Source organism: Zosterops lateralis (genome assembly GCF_965231275.1).
Source record: "Zosterops lateralis genome assembly, chromosome: Z".
Taxonomy (NCBI): Eukaryota; Metazoa; Chordata; class Aves; order Passeriformes; family Zosteropidae; genus Zosterops; species Zosterops lateralis.
In genome coordinates, this window is record NC_139800.1 from 72,190,592 (window position 1) to 72,208,977 (window position 18,386).

Here is an 18,386-nt window from a genome sequence, read left to right on the forward strand (position 1 = left end):
GGGGTTCGGGGTGGGGGGGAAGGAGGCGAGACCCCCGTGAGGGCGGTTTACGACACCGGGGGGGGAACTTTTACGGCAGCGGGCGGCGCTTTGCGGCGGCGCTTTCCGGCCTGAAGCCGCAGCGCGGTGAGGGCGGCCGGGCAGAGCTCCCGGAGCGCCCCGGGGCTGATGCAGAAAATCAACAGGAACGTGGTCCTGGCTCTCCTGTCGCTCACCAGCCTGGTTTTCCTGCTCTTCCAGCTGTGCTATTACAAGTTCTACCTGTCGCAGAAGGTGAGCGGGGGGAGCGCTGCCCGGCCGCGTTTCCCTGCGGAGCGCCGTGAGGGGCGGGCGGTGATCCCGCCCCCGGAATTCCCTGGAGCGGCTGGGAGCGCCGGCAGGGCGGGCTGGGGCGGGCACGGAGCCGAGGGTGGTGTCCTGCGGTGGGGTGCAGTCGGGTTTGGGTTCCCAGGCTGGTATCCAAGTCACTGTGTCAGCCAGGGCCGTCCGACTCCTCCCGCAGGGAATGATGTCCCCGGTCAGCTTTGAGCCGAGGCTTTTAACCCTCAGCTCTCGCCTCTTGGTACTTTCGTTGCTGCCGACATCGAACCGAACGCGGTCTGAGGGCTCTGCTGAAGGGAGGCAACATCTGCTGGGTGCAGGTTTTCCAACGCTGGTGTGGCCGAAAGAAATCCCAACTTTTTCTGCAGCCGTCTTAGGGCTTTGTGACTCAGCGCTCCCAATGTGCTGGATGTTACAGTTCAAATCCTCCTTTTATACCTGGAATGCTGTTGGTACCTCTTTTTATGCCTGATCTGGAATGTCCAGGCGAGAGGTTTTCTGCAACAGCAAAATAAGTGAATGTTACTGTAAATTAAATCCTTTGGTGGCTTCATACTTGCAACTCCGATTCAACAAAGGAACTCCCTTTATTTTGACAGAAGAGCCGTATAGGTTTCAAAGTGCCCCGACTTGGTCTTTGGCTTTTCTTTCCTTATTAAGCCCTGGCAGTGTCAGTGGCAGGTGGTGCTGCAACCTTTAACTTTTTTTCTCACCGTTTCTGATTTTTAAGCAACAGCTGAGAAATTCCTTGTGCTTTCGAAAAGCCAAAAGCTGAGCCACGAGCTGCCTTGACTTCCCACATAAAATATGCTGTCTTTAAAATAGAATTGTCTAGGATTCCACCTGGACAGGCTGAGGCACAGCCCCGCTGCCTCTGCCCGTGTGGTGTTTGCCTGACAGGGTTTGTCATCCCCCCGTTTTACATTTGCTGGCACACTGGCTTGGAAACCCGAGGCCTCACCACTCAATCCTTGCATGTCTGGAGGTCCCTGAGGCTTGGGTTGTCCTTCTAAATATACTTAAGCTACAGCAATTGTTTGTGATTTTACATTAAGTGCTGTAGCTGAGTGACAAGAGGCATAACCCCAGCCATACCCATAAAGTAGATAAATGCCCCTGAAGGTCATGTTAAAAAAGCAAGGATTTAACTGAAACTTTGGGGGTTTTTTATCTTTTCTCCCTCACTCTCCCCTTCTTTTTGCTTTGTTTTTTGACAGAATGGAGCAGCTTTTTCCAAAGTCAGAGGAAGCCAGTCAGGCCAAGACAGCACTAGATGGGTATGTACAGTGCCATTGGTTCGTGCAGCTCTTTCACCAGTCTCAGAACTCACTTGGAACTGCAAATTCTGGGTCCAGTTCTCCTCACTCTTCATTGGGTTCTTTCTGCTAGGAAGGATGAAGAGATACACTTTGTAACTTTGCTCCATAAAAAGAGTATCAAAGCATCAATGTAAAGTAAAATTGAGAGACAGTTACAGCTTCACAGCCCTTGCCACTGTTGCACTTAGACGTGTTGTTAATGTTTCAGGAAGCAACACTTGTTCTGTCCCATACAGAAATGTTGATCCAGAGCTTCGAGTCCTTTCAGGCTGAGTGTTGAACAGATTGGCTGCTTTGCAATGCAGCTTCTTTGTTGGTCTGAAAAGGTCCTGGGTCACACAATCCTTCTTTGCCCACCCCAGGTGTTTAACCTGCTGGTCACTGTTCTGTTACCTGCCTGTGCTGGGTTGTAAAGCTACTCACAAGCAGGAAAATGTCACATTTCTGCATTCACCAGCTGCTGCTTTCCAGCCCTCAGGACCAGTGCTGGGAGTGCTGCTGGGTGCTTGAAATGGGATATCTGTTGTGTCTTGCTTCAGGCTTGCAAGACTGAATACAACCAAAATGCCCACCCTGGGGAATCAGAAGGTCCCCTATCTTATTTGTAGTTAGGATTTGTTTGGAAACAGCTTTACAGAAGACTTTTTGTTAACTGATCTCCCAGTGGAAAAGCAGCACAGATGGTTAAGGAGAAAGATGTGCTGGGAGCTGGCTGCTGTTCGGCTTGGATGCAACATGATAACGTTGCTAATTAGCAGAATGGCCATTTAAAGGCCTGGTTTCTGCTGAGCAAGAGGGAAGGTGCTCTGGTTAAGATGCGTCCCTGGAAAAAATCCAAACCAACTGCTCTGTGGACTGCTTGCTTGTGCCAGGAATGCCTTGCTATTCTTGGAGGTGACACCCATGGGAGCTGCCTACCAGGTCTGAGGTGTCGCAGTCGCAGGAGGCTTCCAGTCTGTGGGCAGAGCTTTCCTAAAGGTTTAACTTGCTCCTCTGAGATCATTGGTGATAAAGGATGCTCCGTGATCCTGCCACCTACTGCATTTCAGGCTTTCCTCAGAGTCCCTCCAGTGTCCAGAATACTAAATTTTTAGTCCAAAATACTAAATTTGAACATATTTCTCTTGATGACTTAACATCAAGGCCATGTCTTTCTACCATTATTTATAGATTTTTTTGGTTTTATTGGTTGGTTTTTTTAAACTTATTTAAATTTCAACTGAAAGCATCTGTTTTCCTGGAGAAGTGATGGGATGGGGAAGGGGGAATTAGGTACTTTTGCACAGATTTTTTTTTCCTGTTTGTCAGTCTGTCTGCCAGTTTTAGTCACAGATGTAATATGGGCACATGGCTCACCTTTGAGCTGAAATCACTGTGAGAGTAGCCTTGCTTCTGCCTGTACCACACAGGTAATGCTGCTGCCAAAACTCTGTTGTTGACCCACATCCTGTGTCGTGTTTTCACATATCTCTGAAGCCAGAGCTTTAAAATAATTAAATTTAAATGCTAGAGGTGATTAGGTTTACGTAGCAGGATGACTGTGGCTGCTCTAAATGGTTTCTGTGTGCCATGGAGGTTTAAAGTGATTAACATTCTCCACTGAATCACGTTACTAACTCCTTGCATAAGACACAACATTCCTGCTGCAGCTTTTAGCTCCTTGTGCAATGTTGAGCACCATGGGTAGACCAGAATCCAGATTCTGTGGCACTTGAATCCTGCCTTCTCCCTCTGTTTCACAACTGTTTGTGGAAGTGAAGTGTACACTCAGTGAAGAGTGTACACTTATCTCATTGGGAGATCAGATTTCCTTCTTTCAGTGGGTTGGGATTTCTTTCTGTCAAAGAGTTTTAACGCAAAGATGGTGTTTCTGTCCTCTGTCAAACAGCACGTGGTTAGGAAGTTCCTCGGATTAACATCCGGTCACAATATTCCAGTGTATTTGATCGATCCGTTAATTCTGGGACTGGTAGATAAAGACATTGAACAGATCAGAAGCTCTCCTGATGGCCCCAGCCCAGAATGCAAATACTTCTGTGCTCCAAGAGACTTCACTACCTTTGCACTGCTGGACAAAACATGGAAACATGAAGTAAGTGCATGTTCACGTTTGTGTATTTTAATGCATTCAGCTGTTCTTTGATGTTGTCACTTAATGCGTTCGTGTTTCTATCTGAATTCATGTGGTGGTAATATTGTAGGCAGAGGAAACTTTGTTTTAAAGCAAATGTTACTCATTTACTAGCCTGGATACATTAGGAGTAATTTATAACTAAAACTTTTTAGAGGCTGTCTGCAATACTAAAAAAAACACAGATAGTCAGAATCTATGCCAAAAGGAAAGAAAGGTCTGTTAGAAAGAAATGAGGGGAACCTTGAGCGTGTAATGTAGGTGCAGCTGCTATAAAACCGGAGTTTGGGGACTCAACAAGAAGGAAATGCAGGTATTGATGTGACAAGTCTGTAAATAATTATCAAAGTCTGCTGGTTTACATTCCTTTTAACACATCCTTATACCTAATACCATTTTGCTTAATGTGTTGGTATCTCTGCTTCTCTGTGATGTTAGGACATTTTTTAATGGTTGTGTTAAAAATAGAGGTGTAGCATGTGATGAAGGACAAAATTAAATCCAAGATTATTTTATCAATTAGTGTAATCTGGAAATATTTATTAGGTTATTTGCTACAGACTAAAGATACCACTGGCAAACAGATTTTTTTTTTTTTTTTTTTTTTTTTAATTAGAAAAAGCAGGAGGCACTGAAATGGTCAGTGGCTATTTCACTGAAGAACTCAGGACTTAACTGAAGAGGGGTGTCACTCTGGGCCTGATCAGGCAGTTGTTTTACCTATAGATGTGAAGGAATTCAAGAAACTAAGAGTAAAGTTGTGTAACAGCACACTAACATAAATACATTTCCTGTTGCTTTGTATATCAGTGATAATTTCTGTATCATTTGGAGGAGAAGCTGATATGCTTTACAGAACATTTCAAGGAGGGAAATTGAAAGGCTCTTCAGATGCTGATTAGTTAATTTTTTTTTTAAATCAGCCAGAATTTAATTTCTTTTGTTGATGGAAATATGAAAATTTGTTACCTGAGTGCAGTGCTCATTATTTGGTGAGGTTTTTATTTGCCCCACAAAAGAAGGTTTTAAAGTAATAATTTTTGTATTAGTGGTGTTGTTATTGAAGGACTTAGGAACACCAAATTTGGCAGAAGAGTATTAGAGCATAGTATGAGAGTGCAGGGTAGGATGCTATGGCAAGGAACAAACCTAATCCAAGCATGGCTTACAACATTTATTTGTTGTTTTATTTTATAGTTTGAAGGACAAAATTTAAAACAAGGAAAGAAGGTGGTTGGAATTGCTTATGACTGCTGGTCTTCAAGCTCTTAGAGATTTTTAATTCATTTGTGCTTAAGTCTGATTAAAAAATGAAAATGGGGAATAGTGGGAGTTAATAATAAGCATTTAGCTTTCATTTTTGTTTTCTCTAATCTTTAGCCTGCTCTGCCTCCTGTCTTCCTCATTTTCAGGTGGGCCTTTTTAGAACTGCTGAGAAGATGGGGTTCCAGTGGCTAAAGATTATAAACAAGGACCCCCGCTTGGATGGAATGGATGACCTGTCTGGGATGGAAATTCCCTTGCACTACATATTCAAACTGGCATCCCATGCCATTCACCTGGTGGTCTTCTATGAGAGGAGTGGCAATTTCCTCTGGCACGGGCCCCTGAGACTCAGGCAACACATGGACAGAAAGTTTGTGCCTTTCCGGAAACTCCACTTCGGTCGCTACCCTGGGGCATATGAAAAGTAAGTTCATAATAGGGGAAGGAGAAAGCCATCATGGCATTCCCAAAATTACTTCCTCTGTGTGTAAAACTTCTCTCTTTCTTGTAGTCAGGTTCTAAAATTCAGCTTGGGTATGATTCAGACCCCAAAGTGCAGGCTTTGAGAACATAATTTCTGAGAAAATTAGAAAAATATTGAGACACTTCACATGTCAAAATAAAGCTGAACTTTTTCCTTTAATTTGACCCCATTCTTTCATCCTTTTAAAACATGTAATTTGTATGAGTTATATGCCTAAATGTTTGAAGTAAACTGTGTAAGCTGTTAAATAATCCCACTTCAATCATTATAAAGGTTCTTAATTTTTAAAAGCAAATAGCCTCAAAATACAGAGTATATTTGATTCTTAAGTGCATCCCATACTTAGACAACCAAATAGCCTGAATTTTAAAATGCACTGAACAACATCTCTGAACAAATTCAAGTCATGAGTCAGTAAAGGAATCAGTGATCTGATAAACTAACTTGGGGTTTGGAGGTGTAGGATTTCTTTTTAAACAAAGTTTTGAAATGCGTGGGGAATTTGGTGATGATCTTGTTGCTTTTTTAATTTATAATTTGTTTTGGCTATATTTGGACAGAGGCATCGCTACCAGTAGTGTGCAAAACGTTTATAACCTGAGTTAAATGAAAAAATGCCATGTGGTTTGTAAAGGAGTTAAATAGGGTAATATATTGTCTTCCTTTCCATGCAGGCCAGAACTTCTACTTGTTTCCATTGATGACTTAAAAGTTCAAATTCCAAAAAATCCGTCCAGTTTTCTAGAGGAGATGTCCCACTCTAGATTTCTTGAATGTAGGTACAGAGAAGCTCGGGCTTTCTTTCAGGTTAGTGGTAACCAGGTGGTGTCTCTGAGATGAAATGTGTGTTTTCACTGACTGACCCAAACCTAACAACAGTCCACTGTCTTTTTTACCTAAATGGGACTGTTCACATGAACCAGGCTAAATACAACCCTTGATTCTCATTCCACAGAGCTTACTAAGTGGTAATGAAATCAAAATTTTACCTGAAGATCATGCCTTTTTGTTTTTTCACTTGTGAGCACATTTTTCCAAGAGGGAACCAACACATCCATAGTTCTTACACACCGTTACTGCTAAATGGATCTCACGTAAATAAAACTAAGATCTTGTGCATCTTCATGGCTGAAAACCTTCCTTATGGCAGCCCTCAAAGTTTTGAGAAGTGTTTAATTTTATGTTTTTTGAACAATGTCCTGCAGTTACATGTTTCTTATTTGGTTTATTTGCAATGGTCACATTCCAAAGTGACTGATTAAACTGCTTTTCCAATTGTGTAAGCTAATGTTTTCACCACTATTCAGAGCATAATTTTTAGAATTTTGCTGCTTGATTTAGCAGATAGAAAAGTCTCTGCTGCAGTGTGGGGGGTGTTTTGTCCTAGCTTGGAAATGACACGGTGGATAAAGTGATCAAGAGTTCACAGTTAAGACTGCGAACTCAGAGTCAGGCCACTGAATCTGAGCTATCTCTGAGTTCATGGGAGGGGGAAAAAGGACACTGGAGGCTCGAGTCTTCAGTCATTCAGGTGGTGGGGAAAGAGAGGACCACTCCTACTCACTCCAGTGGGCTGTAGATCCTTATTTGGGTAGCAGGAGGGTCACAAGGGCATCCATGTGTTGTCCCTTCACCTCTGGAACACAGAAAAATATAATCTGCTTCTGCCTCCAGGCAGAAATCAGCACAGGCAGAGAAAATGTGCCCCTAAATGTTTATCAAATTTTGCTGGAGCTTTTTTTTACTGAGACAAGCAGCTGGCACCTGTTTTGAAAAGTTAATTTCAGCTGCTTGTTGCCCAAGAGCTCTTGAAGAAATCCATCACAAAGCCGAGTGGTTGTTCCTTTGTTAGAACTGGTAATGTTTGCCCAGCCTCCCGTGTTGGTTTTGGCTTTGCATGGACGGCAGACCTTGCCAAGGTTCTGTCTGGAAGATTGGCGTGTTCACGCTGTTTCTCCTTGGCAGTTCTCCTTAAAACTCAACACTCAATTCTGACACTTGGTGGCGCCAAATAAATTAATCACGGATTTCTGGAGGTTGGAAAATTCTTGATTCTGTCCCCTGTTCCCCTTGGATTCCGGGAATGGACTTCAGCCTGTCCAGAACAAGGGCTCACCCATGTTGCTGCCAAGTACGGAGAATCAGTGTCTAATACATATTTTCTTATTCTAGTCTACTGTGAATTTTCATTCTGATGATTAGGAAAAAACAAAGGTTGATGATTCAGTTTTAATTTCAACTTGTCTTCCCAGTGCGTGTTCTGAAAATGGACTGTATATGTAAAACCAGATATTAGCCCAGGTATTAGTTAAGTAAATTTTTTAAGGTGATTTTTCCCTAGGGCACTGAAAAAATGAAGGGACAAATTTGCTCTCTGACAGTAACTTGCTTTCTCTTGCCTTCCAGCTGTATCCTGATGATGCCTCTCCTGACGCAGTGGAATTCAGGAAAAAGGCAAAATCCTTGCTTCATCTGGCTGCCCTGACACTGAATAACTTGGGAGTGAAGTTCTGGCTGAGCAGTGGAACGTGTCTTGGTAAAAAATTGTGTTGTGTTGCATTTTTAAATTCACCTGAAACTTTAAACACTTCGTTCTCCATTTCATGTGATGTCAGCAGAAGCCAAACACACTGGGTTGGAAGGTAATAACTGTATTGCAATAGGCCTTCTGGCTTCTGAAAAAACACTTTTTCTGTAGAAACCTGAGCTACAGAGATGCTGGGCAAATTTTCAGTGGTGCATTGAGTGTTGTTAGCAACCTGTGTTGTGTTCGTTCCTGCTAGGAAGTAATCAACAGTTCCCTAATTTGTGTGACTTGGAATTCACTGAAGTGCCAGTTGGAAATCGCAGTGATGAGCACATATTTCTGCTGTCCAAGTACACTCTAACCCTGTTTTTCTTCCCATGCAATTAGATGCTTGTCACTGACTTCTAAAATACAGTTTATATTAATTTATTTTCTTTCAAAACAAACTTTTAATAAAATGATAGTCCATTAGGGTAGGTAGTGCAAGTTTTCAGTTCTGCTGAAGGTAGAAGTGTCATCACTGGTGAAGATTTTTTTGTTACTGAAACACTTTGTGAAAACTCATGTGTGCACATTTGCCTTGTATTTATTTAGTCCTAGGGAATATAATTTTCTGAATGAACAGTTACTAAAAGATGCTTTAATGAAACAGACAAAAGGATGTCCCACTTCATGTCTTTCTGCTTTGCAGTCATGATTGAAAGATGATTAACATCTTGGATGCAGTATAAAACAATAGTTGCAAATCAGAAGCACAGCTGTGGCCCTGTAGCTGTTAATTGCTGATTAGATTTGGGCCCACATAAAAAAATTTAATTTTTTTTTATATATATAAATGCATTTGAATTAGGAAATTGAAAATATTTTATCTTTGTTTCTTCTTGCATTCTTGGCTTTCTGAAGGGAGAGAGATGACTATAAGTGCAAATATTACTTTTTTCCTTCGACATGGTTCATCCCATACTAAAGAAAGGCTGAAGTCTTGTTTATGGCCTCAGTCAAAGGTTTTTGCCTGATGATCTTAGGACAGCTCATTTTTGTGTTGCTTTAGTTCTGTTGAATGCATGTTCCTGAATTAACTGGTTTGGGATTTTTCTGTTTTATTTTTTCCCCCCTCAGGCTGGTATAGGCAGTGCAATGTCATTCCTCACAGCAAAGATGTGGATTTGGGAATCTTTATAAGGGACTACAAAGCAGATATCATTCCAGCTTTTCAGAATGCAGGATTGCCATTGAAGCACAAATTTGGCAAGGTACATAGCAAATTAACATTTTACTTCATGTGTGTGTTTCTGTAGATTTGTAATTTTGACTTCAGTTACAGAAGTGTTTAATTAAAGTTTAAAAATATTGTAGAGTTACCATGTTTTCTTCAGTTAGAATAGAAGTCACCCTGTATATCTGATGAAAAATATTTTGTTTATTGCTAACATGAGTTGCTTTGTGTTTTTTATGTATAGACAATGTGTATTTATCTCTTACAGGTGGAAGACAGCTTAGAACTCTCTTTTCAGGGAGAAGGTGATGTGAAACTTGATATTTTTTTCTTCTATGAAGAGGATGACCACATATGGAATGGTGGAACTCAGGCCAAATCGGGCAAGAAATTTAAGTAAGAACTGGGTTTTTACCACTGGTAGGAAAGTAATTGAACAAGCTGGTGTTTACTGATGGCATTTTGTGTGCTGTTGCCTGGCAAAGTCAGTGTTCCTTGTGGAAATGTGGATGTCAGAGGTGAATCAGAAGAGATTCTACACTTTGAGACCAGTGAAGCAGAGAGAGAACAGTGCTGTGCCTTACTAGAGAGTAAATGTCAGATCTCTTGTGAAATCAAAAGCAGGGCTGGCATATCATCATGTATCAAGCAGATCTTATCTGACTGTGAAAGGCTCCCAGTTACATAAATACCCAAGATGAGAAAAAGTCTCTAAAACAGTGTTTATTGCAGAGTCTAATTTTGTAGTAGAAGATTATTCCTTAGGCATCTGTCTTGATTAGGAAATATTATGGCAAAAAGCCTCAACTCTCCTTGCACAGAAAAGCTCACAATTTGGGATTTTGAGGTAGTAATTTGGAGTAGTGGGTTGACTGTATTGTTATGACAGCAATACAGACAATTCCTGCAGGCCTTACTGTTCATGTTCTGAAAATGGGATTTTGAATAGGATCCTGTGTTTCCTGTTTCACACCTTTCAGTATTAAATCAGCAAACAAGCTTCCCAATCAACTCAGCAAACTGGATATATGTTTTGATAATTAGATTTATTTCTTTCAGTCAAATACCTTCACTCAGAAGGAGATAGCTGCAGACTAGTTGAAAACCTTGTAGATTTTATAGGATTTCATTCTCTTTAATATTTTGCTGGAAATGTATTTGTTTGCATTTAGCTAATGGGAATTTAGTGAGCACTGTCATCCAGTTAGAGATAATGTCCAAATCCTTGTTTTAGTTATCTTTGTTCTGAAGTGAAAAATAAAGACTGGGAAAAATATTTTGATAACCAGCTTCAAAAAGCACATTTAGAAATAGAATAAAGAAAGACTTTTTGAAATATTTCCACAGAAAATGTGCTATGTAGCAAAGTATTTTCTTTTAGAATACAGCAGCAGTTCCAGTTTTCATCTGTGGTGCATTCTGAAAAGCAAGTGACCAATAAATTCCCTTCCTTTGTGCTCCTATTACATTTAAATTGCAGGAGCTGTTTCCATGCCAATAGAGTTGACACTGCTCCTTCAAAATTCTATCAAACCTTGGATAGTTGAGAGGGATTTTTTCTCTGGTTTTTTTTTTGATAATGACTGGTCCAAGGCATGAGAATAGGAGGTAGATGTGACCCTGTGCTGCACTCCAGCTTCTGTATCCTTGGATATTACAGCTCTTTTGGAAGTTCATCTTCCACAAAGCTCTTTCCTTTTCTTGTAGCCTTGTACTTCCTTGTGGTGGTAGCTTATTAAAAGTTCCAAATGTAGCTTTCTAGTCAGTAATAACTTTGCTTAGTCACAGCATCATAAGGAAGCCAAGGTTCTAATTCTGAGCTGGTATTTCTTAGTTTAGTACACACAGAAAAGGATCAGGAAAAGTGCTTGTTTACAACCATAAAGGCCCTGAGCCATGTCAGAACTGTAGCTGTTCAGGATCCTTAGCCAAGTAATTCCAGACATGTTATTCCAAATACATCCTCAAAAAAAGAAAAGAGATCCAGCTTTTGTTACTGTGAGATGTGAGAGCACTTGGCATGCTTAATCTGAATACTTGCAACACCAGAATGACCCTCAATTTTGCTTAGTATCCAGCCCTGTCGGAATTTTGGAGGAGGGCAAAAGTGAGGAGGTCGGTCAGAAGAGGAGTGATTGTTTGCTCATGCTGAATCCTAAATCCCCTCCAGCAATTTTAAAGGAATTACAGTGTCAGGAGAGATGTTGATTGCTACTAGCTCATCACAGAGAAGGGTAGAAGTTCTAAGATTAAAACTAAAAGGTAGAAGGTGTTTTCTTCATAAAGCTAAATATTTGCACAGGCATACTTTCTATACATCTAAATTAGCGGGTAGAGAATTAAAGCATTTCTCATTGAGTCCCTTAAATATTTCTCATAGTCATTTTTAGCCTCTGTTTCCTTGGAGAGCTGGTTTCTAACCCTCACAGTCTGGCTGTGTGGTTTGCATTTCCATGGTGCACAAACACTTCCTCAGCATTCCTGACACAAGCATGTGCCTCCTCCTGATACTGTCTTGGAGTTGCAGAAACTGAGGCTTCTTGTTTGTTTGCAAATTTAATACTGGACAGTTGCATTCTCCAGCAGAAAATGAGTATTTACAAGAACTGAGTCTGGGAATCAAATCCACACTGTTTGCTTTAATCCTTAAAGTGAGTTAATTCTGTAGGTTTTTAACAAAGAGGACCTTGGATAAGAGTTTAGTTGAATCAGCAGTGTCTGGATATGTATCCAAAAATGCTTGATCACTTTGTTCTTTCATTCTATTTAAGACACAAAGTAAAATTGTTTTATTTTCTCATATTGTTTGCTGAGAGCTTAGAAATAAAATTAACTTCATGCTTGGAAGAAGATGGAGGGGGCAGTTTTTGTTCATCATACAAATGTACAAACCTTTTTCTTAAAAAGACAAAGTGCTTATGGTTTCATTTTAACCTGTGAAGAGGAATTTTAGGATCAATTTTTAATTTTTTTTTTTTTTTTTGTGTGTGTGTAAGTCTTCAGAACTTCAGAAGTGAGAGTGATCCTCTGCAGGAATAGTGGGTAGACTTTGGTATTGTTTAACACCTCGACTCTCACACTTCTACAGGATGTCATTCTGGTCCAACTGTGAAATTTACCATTGCTGTAAGAGTGAAACTGCCACTGCTGTGAGCACATATCACCCTCATGTTTCTATAAGGGGTAACTATTGAATCCTGTTTGTAAGCAAAGCAGAGGCAGGGACTAACCTATAGGTGGAAAAATGATGTAAGTATATGCAAGAATTAAGAATGCTCCTTCCTAAGCACATGAAGCAAATGTTCACCAGTTACTGTTGATAACACCCTTGTCCAGTGAGTAAGGGAAAATACAGTATTAAAAAAAATGTAATATAGCCACTTGCTATATTACATTTATTACATTATTACATTATTTGCACAAACAGTTGCTTGCTTTCTCCTTGAACTTACTTAGAGGCACATTCTAGCCTTCTGCCAGTGACCATCCCCTTTTGTTCTGGCACAGGTATCTCTTTCCTAAGTTTACTCTGTGCTGGACTGAGTTTGTGGAGCTGAAGGTCCACGTGCCCTGTGAAACCCTGCAGTACGTGGAGGCCAACTACGGCCCAGAGTGGAAGGTGCCTGTGAAGACGTGGGACTGGAAGAGCTCCCCCTTCAACGTGCAGGACAATGGAGTCTGGCCTATTGATGAGTGGGACAATGTCATCCAAATCTACTGAGCCCTGGCTGCTGACACAGCCTGTCCCCAGAATTCTCAGTCTGTGATTTTCCAGTGCCCAAAGGCATCGACATCCATTCCCTTTGTAACACTCCATGTGTTTCTTTAGGAGGCATTTCCTTCCCTTTGCTTAACAGGTATTTTCTTCACCTTCATCGTGCTTTTTCCAAGTGGTTAAAGGAGAGAAGATGAAGAGCAACTGGAGGGAAGGGAAGCTGAAAGAAAAGCTGCACAAAAGGAGTAGAGAGGACTGCAATGGATTTATGGGCAGTTGACTGTTTAAATGTAAATGGTGGCCAGGTGGTTTTGACATTTCCTGAGATCATCAAAACCTTCACTGTTCAGTTCTCAAGCTTGAGAGAAGGTTAGGATGGGAAAATCTCAGAGAAGTTCCTCTTTTTTTCCGAAGGAGATTGTGTGACTGTTTAACTTCAAAATACCAGAGTTATGAGTACCTCAAATGTGCTTGATTTGAGACTGGTTCATCCCACTATGAGCATCAGGGTGCTCTTGGGAGTGGAATGTTTCTGTCACAGAACCTGTGTGACCACCTGCTTTACATCTAGGAGGTATATGGTAATGGTGTAACAATGGAAGGAGAAACTATTCACACTGGAGATTTTTCAATTTGTTCTTTTCTTTAAGAATGTGAAGGTGCATGCTGCTGGGATGGCTTCCCCATGAAAAGAAATAAAATTCCGGTTTTAATGTTCCACTCCTTGTTGTTCTCCCTGTAAAAGGTTTGACTGGATTTTAGGAAATTACAGCTATCCCTGCATTCCTCCAAATAGATAGAAATGAGAGTTATTCATAATTTTCTGTTTCACAGAACAGAGGCTTCTCTCTAAGGGAAAGGAGAAATGTATACAAATACCAACTGTTCCATCAAATTTGCAGCAGCAATCCTGCCAATCCTCTCAGTTTCAGTTTCTCCTGCCGCTGAAAAACTGGAGTAAATTATTCAGCTTCTGGCAACAACTTGTCAGGCTGGCTCCTGAATTGGATGGTAACTTTGTTTACTCTGCCAGGTTAAGAAGAGAGATATAAAATCCTGCTAACACCATTCACTTGCTAAAGTAACCATGACATCATAAGGGATAATTTCTCAGGTAGAATTTTTTTGTAGTTTTTCCTTAAAATGGGGGAAAAAAGTGAATGTCCTTGTGATTCTCATATTTGTAACTCTGTTGTTGAGCTTCTTGATGTAATAACATGCAGTAAGGCTGTGAGTTTCTCAGATGTGATAAATGTTTAAGAGTGAAAGAAAAGATCCTCGCAGAAAATTATAGTCTGTCAAATTTTTGACTTTGTAGATGAAAAGACTAATGAAAAAAAATGCATGTCCCTGAAAGAGAGGATGTCTTGAATAGTTGATTATATCTGTAAGGTATTCTTCAGGTTAAAATGTTTTCTCTTCAGAAGATACAAGTGTGTATTTAACACTGATTAAAAGGAGAGTCTAATTTGCAACTCGAGATGCTGTTTCATCCTTTGTTTTGTCATCTTGGGCAGCATTTAACACACACTTCATTGCAGTTACCGTGACATAATACACAGAGGAAGATCCTGAGATGTAACTTACACTGCTTATTGGCTGCCTGTCTTTGAGCATTTATTTTTTAATATAGATACTTGGATACAATGAAGATACTCAGAATAAAGCAGATGCCCACATGTAGGAGAAAGGCTCCTTCAGTTGTGCAAACAGATTGCACATTGCACATCTCCTGTCACTCTCTGTGCAGTGCAGTGCTCTGGCCACAGATTTCCTGCTTGGATACAGGCCTTATTGGGTGCCCAGAAATGGTGTCAACATCGTGGAACTGCTGCTCTTTGAAGGCACACCATGAGGCTGAAGCCTTGTCATTCCCACAGAATGACACAGAAACAGCCAGATTGAGGTGTGCTTCCTCTTAGGCTCTCCTGAACTGCCTCATCTGAAATGGATTCTTAATTCTGTGTTACCTCCCTACCTTACTAACTGCCTTCATTTTGGAAGTGCTCTGAGGAGGAGGGTAATTCCTGAATTCCCCTAATGGTCTTAAGCAACCACTTGCAAAGCCCCTTGGCTTCCCTGTAGCAAAGTTTTTCACGTTATTTTTGTGCAGCTGTTAAAAGACAGAAAAGTGTTCAAAGCTCCAGAATAACTGCAAGGAAAGACTGAAGAAATAGTGTTGCCTGAAGAGAAGGGACTATAAAAGGCTGTTTTCAAAAGCCATAAAAGATGGTTACAAGAAAAGGAAGGGATGTGTGTGCTCCCTTTCTGTGGGTGGTAGGAAATAGAAGTAAATGTGAGGAATGCAAATTGATCCACCTGCATAGAAACTGGAGTATTTAACATGTGGAAATGTGTAAAACCTGTGGCTTTGGGGGTCTCTGAAGAACACATCAGGCAAATGCCAACCAAGGCTGACTGTAGTTAAGGACTGGCTGTAGTTAATCCTATCTTCCCACTGGAGGGAGTTCCTATTTCCCACGATTCCGTAGTATTCCACAACTTTCTGCTTTTACAAGCAGAAGATTGGAATTATCATTTGTGTATGAGCTTAAGAAATTTCTGGAATCTATTTCTGGAATCAGACACTGGAGCTCACACTAGGAGTGATGGTGAATTGCCGCTGGAAATGAGAGAAAACAGCAGCATCTTGAACACTTGAAAAAAAAAAAAAAAAAGTGATTGTTTGCAACAAAAGGGTAAATGCAGCTCTTCCAAAAAGAGTGTGTCTGGGCCAAACTGAGGCTGCAGAACAATCATGGGATGGACAATGCCTGGATGCACAGGGCAGGGAGGGTCTGAGGGAGATGCTGATGCTTTTCACCTGTCCAGGAACAACATTCTCACAGAAGGTCCTGTGTCTGTTCCACTATGCTGCTCTTTTAACCTCAGACACAGAAGGTGGGCAAAACTGGTGATTCAGGCAGGGGACGATCCTGGAAGTACAGGTAAGTCTTTCTCTGCTGTCCAGATGAAAAAGTAGTAGCTGATGTTGTTGTATCCTTCCTGTTGAAGCAGAGCCTGGGAGATGATGATTGCTGGTGTTAAACTGCTTGCATCCTTTGCTGCTTTAGAATTCTCTAGAAGTCTGAAGTCTGTCAACTCAAGAGAAAACCAGGCTCTGCTTTGCACTGCCCATGGTAATTGTGTGTTTTGCACAGATGAATGAGATGTGTAACAACACAGACACCTTCCTTCCAAGGACTGGCTTTTCACAGTGCAGTGGACTCCCAGGGACGTCCTTTACTCCCCAGCAGAATTCTCTGAGTTCACACAGCTGATCAGGAAGCTCAGGGGCAGCAGCCTCGCTGCTCAGGCTGGCTTTCTTCCTCTTAACCTGTTTCTATCATGCCATGAATTACAGAACAGAACCAGGGAACTTGAGAAACAATGTGCAAGGACATCAAAGTCTGCCTGGCACTTGTGTTCACTGATCTACGTCAGCTGTTTTGGTAAAGTGGCACCAGCAGACAATTTACACCAGCTGATAATCTTCCTTAGTAGCATTGTATTTCCTCAACTCAGCCATTTCTGTTCCTTCCACTTCAAAACCAGGATAAGCCAAGTGGCTCTCTTTGACATAAAGCAAATAATTACAGCGCCTTTCACCCATCCACTTCCTGTCAGAAAAGTCAAAACTCTTGACTAAAGCAGCTTCCACAAGGAGTTGCTGTTGAACTGTATGGCCTCTCTTCTTGAGCAGACATAGCTCTTCTTTTTCACTGCCACTGTCCAGAGCAGTGTCTCAGGAGCTGGTTGGGGCAGCAGGAGCATTTTCTGTTGAGAAATCTGTGTGTTTGCTCTTTGGGCTCCTGTAACCCCCTCACATTGTCAGCATTCAGGCTTGGTTGCTTGTTGGTAACGACCTTTTCCAGCTGCACTGGAAGAAGGATTTCTGAACAAGCATGGAAATGGAGAGAAGATTAAATAGGGAACAACCAGTAAGGACAGGAGCCAGGCCAAGCTGTTGGGGTTTGGTGGTGTTATTTTTTGGGGTGTGGTGGTTTGTTTGTTTGTTTGTTTGTTTGTTTGGGATTTTTGTTTTGGTTTGGTTGGTTTGGTTTTTTGTTTGTTTGGTTTTATTTGTTTGTTATAATTTATTATTTTATTTTAGGAAGGAAGCCAAGATGCATTTGTGTCACGTAGAAAGGGGTCCCTCTGTGACTGGCCAGACATCTGGTGTCTTATTCCCTGGGAAACATTTTCCTTACTGTCATGGTTTCAGCTGGGACTGAGTTAATGTTCTTCTCAGAAGCTGGTGTGTTGTTACTGTGATTTTGGATTCAGTATGAGAACAAAGGTTGATAACATGCCTGTGTTTTAGCTGTTGCTATGTAATGCATACCCTAAATCAAGGACTTTTGAGTTTCTCATGCTGTACCAATGGACAGGTGCATAAGAAATCATTGGGGCAGGTGAGCTGAACAATCCAAGGGTTTCAGAGAGTATCATGCTCTGTGTATAAATGGGAAGGAGTTGGCTGGGAGGGCTAATCACTGCTGGCGGTGGGATGGGCATCAATCTATGGGTGGTGAGCAAACTGTGCTGTCCACCAGTTTCTTTTGGGCTTTGCTCTCTCTATTATTATTATTGTTGTTGTTGTTATCACCATTGTTAGTATTTTACTTTGTTTTCAGTTACTGAAGTGTTCTTATATCAACCCATGAGTTTCATGGGTTGTTTTCCCCTTATTCTCCTCCCCATCCCTCTGTAGTGGTGAGAAGTGAGCAGATTATACCCCTCTAACCCCCCAGTTAAGCGATGCAATGGATTCTCCTGCATTATTTGGAAGAAAATGAGGTGTTTTTTCTTTAGAGCATGCCTTGTCGGCCCCAGGGTCTGACATCCTCTTCAGCAGTGTAATGTAGCCTCCACTCCTCAAACACAAGGTGTCCTGCTTTGTGCTTGGAAAGAAAAATGTGTTTCTGTGACTCAGCCCCAGCACAGACAGGGAAAATGATGTCTTTTGGCTTGACTTGGAGGTGATTGTGGGTGGTGTTATTTTGCTCTGTGATCCTCATAAATACATGTAAAAGAATCAAGTAGATTGGGAAAGACGTCTGGGATCATCAAGTCCAACCTGTGACTGATCACTATTCTGTCATCCAAGCCAGAGCACTGAGTGCCACATCCAGCCTTTCCTTGAACACCTCCAGGAACAGTGACTCTACCACCTCCATGGGTAGCCCATTCCAATGTCTTAACACCCTTTCTGTGTCCAACCTAAACCTTCCCGGCACATTTGAGGCTGTTTCCTCTCATCCTGTTCCCTGGGAGCAGAGCCCGACCCCCCCAGCTGTCCCCTCCTGTCAGGGAGTTGTGCAGAGCCAGAAGGTCCCTCCTGAGCCTCCTTTTCTCCAGGCTGAGCCCCTTTCCCAGCTCCCTCACCTGCTCCTGGGTTTCAGAC

General features: G+C 41.6%; 1 protein-coding gene across 1 annotated transcript; it reads left to right on the top strand.

The window, feature by feature from the left end:
- The first annotated feature begins 115 nt into the window (after positions 1-115).
- On the top strand, positions 116-14,434 carry FKTN (fukutin). Its single transcript, XM_083884181.1, has 9 exons — positions 116-273; positions 1,539-1,598; positions 3,529-3,732; positions 5,184-5,461; positions 6,196-6,328; positions 7,928-8,057; positions 9,168-9,301; positions 9,533-9,660; positions 12,772-14,434. Exons 1-9 carry the CDS (start codon positions 169-171, stop codon positions 12,983-12,985), a joined length of 1,386 nt encoding a protein of 461 aa, XP_083740307.1. The 5' UTR covers positions 116-168; the 3' UTR covers positions 12,986-14,434.
- The last annotated feature ends 3,952 nt before the right edge of the window (positions 14,435-18,386 follow it).

Bases quoted from the DNA above. Each gene is read 5' to 3' on its own strand.
- FKTN (XM_083884181.1), top strand. From the start codon at position 169: ATGCAGAAAATCAACAGGAACGTGGTCCTGGCTCTCCTGTCGCTCACC. The intron at 3,733-5,183 runs GTAAGTGCATGT...CCTCATTTTCAG, and splicing joins ACAAAACATGGAAACATGAA to GTGGGCCTTTTTAGAACTGC. The intron at 6,329-7,927 runs GTTAGTGGTAAC...CTTGCCTTCCAG, and splicing joins AAGCTCGGGCTTTCTTTCAG to CTGTATCCTGATGATGCCTC.